General features: G+C 36.6%; 1 protein-coding gene across 1 annotated transcript; it reads left to right on the top strand.

The window, feature by feature from the left end:
- Nucleotides 1-1,319: 1,319 nt before the first annotated feature.
- LOC137106792 (islet amyloid polypeptide) lies at nucleotides 1,320-4,109 on the top strand. Its single transcript, XM_067490669.1, has 4 exons — nucleotides 1,320-1,433; nucleotides 2,430-2,525; nucleotides 2,983-3,123; nucleotides 3,208-4,109. Exons 2-4 carry the CDS (start codon nucleotides 2,446-2,448, stop codon nucleotides 3,380-3,382), a joined length of 396 nt encoding a protein of 131 aa, XP_067346770.1. The 5' UTR covers nucleotides 1,320-1,433; nucleotides 2,430-2,445; the 3' UTR covers nucleotides 3,383-4,109.
- The last annotated feature ends 3,879 nt before the right edge of the window (nucleotides 4,110-7,988 follow it).

Here is a 7,988-nt window from a genome sequence, read left to right as displayed (position 1 = left end):
ATGACGTATGTCATGTATTTCCATGCTCCAGTCAGAGTTAACAGAGAGCGTTATATGGAGAAATGACAGTATTTTCTCAGCAAACCTTCTCCATCTAACCAGAAGATTAGAATTTTTTAATAATTTTTGTTTGATTAATATGTTTGGTGCATTATTAGTTGTTGCAATAGGTAAAGAATAATAAAAGATAGTTGAAGTGTTTAGTGGAGCAGGGAAAACGTTGGCTGAGTGGAACAGTGTGGATAGATTTATGCTTGGACCCTTTATACCCTTTACATTGATATGGTTGATCTATTTAGCTAAAAGCTGCCTACTTACAAGATGTGGAGCAATATATGAATTTATTTCGAGTTAAACGAGTTGTGTTTCTAGCAACATTGAGACGTTCACCATCCTTTGAACTGGTTTTCAGCAACTCCTGCGGTAAACATGTGGCTCATTAGCTCCCAACAAACCCCACTGTATTTTACCAGCTCGTTCTGAACTTTATTGGTCGGATGTTTAGGACTTTTTAGAAGTTGTGGCCACACACAACAATAATGAAAAGGGAAGGTTTGGATCAGAAACCCAGAACAATGAGCCGTAAGATGCAAAAAGAAAAGAAAAACTCAGCAGGGCTCAGGGGGCTGCAGAGTTAGGCGTTAATTGTCTGAGGTTTGTCAGAAGCAGCAACACCTTTCACATTATGCAAAATAATTTAATCCATTGTTAATATAAAAATATTGACTATAGCAGTTTTAAATACACAGGAATATAGGTAATACTTCAAAACATGTTTTGAAAGGAAATTGTTGCAAAAAGGTGTGATTTCTATTCCACCTTTTAACAAGTTCGAGATCACTTCTTCATTACTTTGTGCTGTACTTCATTTGTTTGTGACGTGTCCCATCAACATAACGAGATCCTTCATTCATTTTTAATGATAATTCATCTTTACATTCATTATTCATCATTGATGAAGCTCAGAGGGAGGCGGCAAGGCCAGAGTTTGGTGACCTAAAACTTCATCACGTATCTCGAAGTAAAGAGGAAGACAGACTTCCACTATGACAGGGTTCTTCTCCCGGGTGTGGGTTTACGGTGGATCAGCTGGGGTCCTGGACGCTGGTGACAGCAATGACGAAGATGATGATGAAGGTGATGACGTACATCTTGTTTGTTTGTGTGTGTCTGGTCAAAATTTACATTTTTCTGTGTGTGCACGGGTTTAAGACTACATTAGGGTACACGTTTGTATGACATACTGTATAAGACCCCCCCCCCAGCATCCTCATTCTGTGCAGATGAAAATACAAGGCTATATTTGGAGAGAGCTGATGTCACAAGTGGTTTGAGCAGAGACTATAACTGTTGGAGTCAGTTTGTGTGACAGTCTGACAAACCCTGGACAGCTCCACTGGAAGATCTGCTGCTACGAGCCAACACCACACAAAGTAGGTACCCTGTCCTGTCTCTCCTTTAGTCTTGGATGCGCTTTCACTGGCTCTGTGTTTGAGTCTTTTAGCTTGTATTATAGTTTGCTTTGAGGTTTGAATTCAATATTTTACTAAATTTCAATGTTCAAATAAATTAAGCTACTGCATCAACTGCTGTATGAAACTACTACTATATACAAATATAGGTCAAATTTAGGTTAAAATGGGAAAGAAAATTCCATTATGTTTTCATCATCTTTGTCTCCATTATAGGGAAATATGCAAACATGATGCAGAACTAATTGGGGATTTGCTATTTAACTTAAGGATGCAACCCTTTTTAAAGCCTCGTCTTGAATATTTCAATTGATATTTTTTATACAGCATAGAGTATTTAATGTTTAACACATTTTAATGAAGTGGTTACCATTCCAGAGAAAATCCACTATTTATTTTGTTATTTGGTAACTATTTTGATGAGTATGTGTAAGTTTTCAAAATTACAAATTTCAGCCTCTTGGTTGGTGCTTTTATGTCCTCCGTGATTATTTTTCTCAGACAAAAAACACCACTCAAACGTCTGAGAATCTGCGATGGACATTTTTTGGCCATTTTACAGACTAAATGTTTCATAGATATTTAGAAAAATTAAAAAGTTAAGAAAATTATTGTAATTTGCTATCAAACCTTTTAAGCTACACAAAAGATTCAATGATAGTTGCTGGTGGATAAAAGATAAAAGGTTTTTCCTTTTTGTTAGACTGTAGATTAACTGTAGATTGTATATATTCCATTGGACTTTTTTGCTGTTTTTTTTTATTGGATCTTAAAGTTTAGATTTTCTCAGATTTTCCTCTTAATGTTCTACTGTCATCTTACTTTTTAGCTATACTATTATGAGCTCAGCTGTACAAGTTGTGGCAACTCTGATCTCTAATGTACATCAGGGTTTGGGCAGGTCTCTCTGCTTAAATAAACATTTTTTAAACAGTCTATCTTCGTGTGCTGATCCAGGTCATCACCTCACACTATGTATCACATGAGGATCCATGTGCTTCTCCTCACGCTGCTTGTGCTGCTGCGGTGTGTCACTGCCGCCCCAAGCCACAGGTACATTTTTAAGTTACTGTGAAAGCAGAGCAATTAACTCTTTGCTGTACAATTACAAGTGATATACGTAGAAAAATGTATTATTAGAAGAAGTTTTGAAAGTGTGAGATCAGACATTAGTCGAGTTATTGCTTAAATGAAAATAGTGTTGTTTGGCAGTTGGCAAACCAATAAAGGAGTGTAAATTGAGTCCAGCAGACATGCAGCTAAAAATCATAAAATGTGCGTGATAATGTTCAGTGTGAGGAGCAGCACAGCACAGATGTATAATTGGAGTAAAGCAAATCGTGCTCCTCTGTAGGAAAGTGCTTCAGTGTCCGATTCTGGGGGGTGGGGGTGGGGGGGTTTAAGTGGCTGCTTTTTTTTCTTCTTATTCTCGGAACCAATGGATTTTTTGAAGAGGGTATTATCAGCTATCAGCGGGAAATGCTTTAGCCCTTTTCCCTCTGTGATTCAGGTACTTCAGTCCCAGTTCATCCAGCGAGCAGGAAAGTGCTCTCCCTGACGGCGAAGGCTGGTTAGCTCCCGGGCTAATCTCCAACCCATTCCTTGGCCTCTTGGGTGCACGGCCCCAAAGGGGGCTCACAGCTATGAACAGGTAAGAGGAACCCCCATCTGTATAATCCCCTCAGTACAAGAAAACCATGTTAACATTGTGCTGTCTTTTCTCTCATTTTCTCAGTCACCATATACAGAAGAGGAAGTGCAACACAGCCACCTGTGTCACCCAAAGGTTAGCAGACTTCCTGGTCCGTTCCAGTAACACAGTCGGTACTGTCTACGCACCGACCAATGTGGGATCTGCCACCTACGGCAAGAGGGAGCTACTGCAGAATCCCAGCTACATATCTCTCTAGTACCAACTGAGGAAACTCCACCAGCCCTCCCAGTGCTCCGATGATATAAGCAGTCATCTTATGTAACAATGACTGTGAGAATGACGTTAATAATGATGAAACCGATGGTAATGATACTGATGACGGCTGTGAGTGTTCTTGTTTATTTTGTAAACTTCGAGAAACAGTGCCTTTAATTTCAAACTTCAAAGTGGAAATATGTTTTTTTTCTTCCAGGCTTTCTTTGTGTTGTGGCTCTGTTAATAATCTTCCACAGTGGCATGATGTGAATATAAAAATAACTCCAATTACTTAATAAAACCATTAATAAAAAAAACACATGTAAAGCCATATGAAATAAAATCATCATCTGTTGTTTTGATAATAAAATTGTAAAAATATGTTTTTAAAAATCTTCATACGTTTTAATCGACATTATTGCATCTCATTACAGCTGCAGGGGATGTGAGAATATGAATATGTATTTGATGAGCTCAGGACTTGTTTGTCCCTGTCCTGCACACACTCAGTCAAAAAACACAATGATCACGTATCCAGATGCAGAAACACTATAATACTGAGTGACACTATCCATGACAGTCTGATGTTTTGGGAGTTCACACTGGAATGCGTTAAGTCTTAATAGGTGCACAAAAATATGTGACATCACTCTTTTCTGATCTTGTGTTGCACACGTTAGGGAAAAGAAACATAATGTTCCAACCCGAGTATATTTATTGGACTGTAAAAGGATTATAATTAACTTTAATAAATAAAAATAAAATGTAATAAATCATATTACCCAGGAAATCTGTCTTTGAGTTCACCTTTGCATAATGGAACATTAAGAATATTTGTGATACTTGTGTTTACGCGTTGTTGCTTGAGTACACCTTTGAGTTTCAAAGGTGTACAGATTTCCTGGGTAATAAGATTTACTACACCTTATTTATATTTATTAAAGTTAATTAGAATCCATTTACAGTCCAATAAATAGACTCGGGTTAATTAACTGTGATCTGTAATGGGAGCTGTTAATGGGTTACCCTCACAATTTCTGCTAACATGCATTGTACTATGAAAATATTTGTATTGGTGTATATGGCATATGATTGATGTTCAAGCAAACTAAAAAAAAAAAAATACGTCTGCCATGCAACTGCAGTAAAATCAAAGATCTGTAGTTCATCACAACATAGACATTCCATTCACACCAAAAACAAGTATAATGGAGGATTACATACATTTAGTAAAGTATTTTCAGTATTTAATAACTTCCTCCTTTAGGGCACCAGATTACTACGAGAGATGATTGCTCTATTATTTCCAATGAATTATCACAAATTAAGCTGAACAAATGAATCATTCTACAAAACAGAAGCTGAAAGAAAGAAAGAACAACACAAAACTGGATTTATATGAATGAGTACTTAAGCATTAATATAATGCCTAATCACTAGATCAATATGAATGAACAGTGGTTGAAATATTACACAACCAGAAAGTGGTGTTCAAAACAGAATTTAATAGTTAAGGAAAAATACCTAATGTTGAAAGAAAATTAAGCAAAGGATTCAATTTAGATCATTTTCATTAAAGTTTCAGAATAAAGTATGGCCCAGTTTAGGGAATACAGTTATGACTGTTGTTGAGGGTCTCTGAAGGCTTTCAAGAGCAGAGAGGAAAGGCAGAGGCAGAGCATTCCCAGGCTGTAAAGCATCTTTGATCGTCTGGTACAGCATGCGGCATCCCTCCTGCTCCTCAGCTGGTGTGGTGAGGATGACAAAACAGGATGTGTAGGCAGAGCTTTGGTAGGTTTGCAGATGGCTTGATGTCCAGATTAAACCACAACTAAAAGATAACGTTGGTCTGAATCAGTTGTATTTATAACACAGCAACACTGAACTTTCTCTAGTTACATTGGGTTAGTTGGCAGCCTGCAGCCTGGATAACTTGTTTGTGTGAGAATCTGTTGTTAAAAACACATCAGGCGTGTTTCTTCTTGGGTTGACAATGAGCCTTTAACTAAGTGGTTCAGAAACATCCCTACTCTTATAAGAGTAGGTGTGAAAAAAATTACTTTTCTCTATTTAGAGGAGAAATGTACTCAATTACTTCACTGTTGTTTAACTGTGATAGGTGTGGGTTTCTATTGTATTGTATGTAATTATTATACATATACATATTTATATAGAATTTCTACACAGATATTACATAGAAAGATAGGACATAGAAATGAAAAGTAGGGTTTATTTTTAATACCAGATGAGGGTTGGTTCTGATTTGACAGGAGGGTTGGAAAAGTTAGGAAACACATATTTGTTTCCGTTTTTGTGAGTATATGTATTTGTTTTTACTATATGTAAATACAAAAAGCAAAGTAAAATTGATTGATTTCAGATGCAAGATGGTTTTAATAATATAGAGTTTCCTAAATTATTGAAATACATGCACAGAAACACCCCAAAAGGCACTTTTTCTTTATTAAATGCATTGAAGGCAGTAGGTGGTTTTAATGAACAAAGAGCTTTTGCCTACATAATATTTTATGGCAGAATGATGACCACATTTATGTGTTCCATATAGACAGGTGTTTTCCTCCTGTGCAGGGTTATTCAGGGTAATAAAAATCAAGAGGGGAAGTATGACGCACAGCATTAACCCATGTTTGATTAACGGTGACCCGATCATCTCAGACACTGACATCAATACTCCCATGCATGGTTAACACCTGCATAAAAGGTCTGTCAAAAATAGAACAAGTGGCACCTTTTGCTGACGAATCCAAAAACAAGGCAGCCATTATCTGCCAAACACCCTGACAGGGAATTGGGATCGTGTCAAGATCTGTCGATTACTTCATGTAAAACCACAAATGGCACTACACTTCAGCGGTTATCTGCTGGTAAGTTGTTTATCGCTGCAGTAATGATGGCTGTTGAATGTAATTTATGACTCTGTGACCACATTAATCTCTGACATTAAAGGTACAGTTGTGATCCATATACACTGTGCACTTACTTGTCCATCCATAGATGCACAAAAACACCTTCTGTACTGTACTAATTAGACCCTCCATTCAGTCTTTCAAATAAATATTTATTTATACTTTTATTCATACTTATACTACCTAAAATAACCCTACACTTTTAATTATTACTGACGACCAATAAGTATAACAAAGTGACAATAAGTAAGGGACTGTATATAACACATTGCATATGTAAATAGTTGCTTATATAGCGTTTTCATCAGTTTTTATCCACATGTGGCAGGATGTGTTAGTAAAGAAGACTTTCTCATTTATACATTTATTATGTCATATACACCCTCAAAATGAATGGGATTCTAATTTATATTAACTAACATTTATGTGTTGCAAAGTTGTGAGATTATAATAATTATTTGGTTAGTTTTAATGCTTACTATGTTGTATATGAAAATAATACCTCCAATGCTGAAAGTAACTAAGTACATTTGCAATAAATAAATAGCAATAAATATGGGAAAAACATCAGCCAGTAAAAAGTATAAACTATAAAAATCCAGATAATGTTAGTTTGTACAGACACTTACTATGATTAAAATTCCCGATCACAGGGTCAGTTTTCTGGATAGCATGTTACTGAACCGGTGCCATCCTGAGTGGATAAAAATTTTTAATCCGAAGCAGTTCCTGAGATCGCGTACTGTAAATAAAACCCCTCCTCAGGTCAGTGTAGAGCTGCTTAAGCAAAATAATTTGGATATATCAATATGAGTCTGTCACTTTGTCCTATCTTAATTCCCCCAAATGGTCAGAAGTCAGTTTATGTGGTGTTGAGTACAATTAAAGCCCCAGATTTTGACAGCATCAGGCACAGATAACACTGGTAAACCTGCTTCCTATTAAAAAATAGGTCCCAAGGAGATTTTAACTCCGATTACAAGATTTCATGTCCAGAGTATTAACCAATTTAATGCGGAACCACTACAGCTTCCCAGACAGTGGTGGAGTTCCTCCAATAAAAGACATACATTCAAAACTATACTGATAATGTGTTTGTATGTGCACGGAAACAAATGACTTAAACACAGTAAACACAGCACTTCCTTCTCACAGTGGTCCAACTATGTCATGACAGATACTTTTATCATTTTGATCTTATCTAAATCTTATTTAACACAAAGGGTTTTAGAACAATCTCATAATGTTTTGTCATCCCGATGATAAATGTAGGTGAGTAGAGCCCTGCTCCATCCCTGCTGTATTGATGCTACAGTCTGCTCAGTATTAAAAATAGTCTTTGTCTCTTGACTGCTTATAATGTTTTTTTTTTTATTCTTCTTTATTTCCTGTTGATTAAGAGGACGGACATTTATTTATACCTCACAGACAGACTATCTCATGTATAGGAATTTATCTTGCAGGGTAATTTGTGAATGTTCACTACTGTGGAATAGCTTCCTGCTTAGTGTGCACCCTAATTAGATTATAAGACAAAGACATATGAAACGCTTTCGGGTTTGCACACGTTATCAGGTTTGTCTTGCTGTTAGATATGCCAAAACGGTATGTTTGTTTGTTTCTCAATTCGCGCCTGCTTCTGCAATCGTGTTTGAAACACGTCCTCTGTCGCTTGCCGTA

Source organism: Channa argus, chromosome 21 (genome assembly GCF_033026475.1).
Source record: "Channa argus isolate prfri chromosome 21, Channa argus male v1.0, whole genome shotgun sequence".
In the NCBI taxonomy this organism is placed as follows: domain Eukaryota; kingdom Metazoa; phylum Chordata; class Actinopteri; order Anabantiformes; family Channidae; genus Channa; species Channa argus.
The sequence above is the reverse complement of the archived record's forward strand: the minus strand, read 5'-3'. Positions and strand labels throughout refer to the sequence as shown.

Coding starts and splice junctions, on each gene's coding strand:
- LOC137106792 (XM_067490669.1), top strand. CDS start 2,446: ATGTATCACATGAGGATCCATGTGCTTCTCCTCACGCTGCTTGTGCTG. Junction 2,526..2,982: donor ACTGCCGCCCCAAGCCACAG/GTACATTTTTAA, acceptor TCTGTGATTCAG/GTACTTCAGTCCCAGTTCAT. Junction 3,124..3,207: donor GGGCTCACAGCTATGAACAG/GTAAGAGGAACC, acceptor TCATTTTCTCAG/TCACCATATACAGAAGAGGA.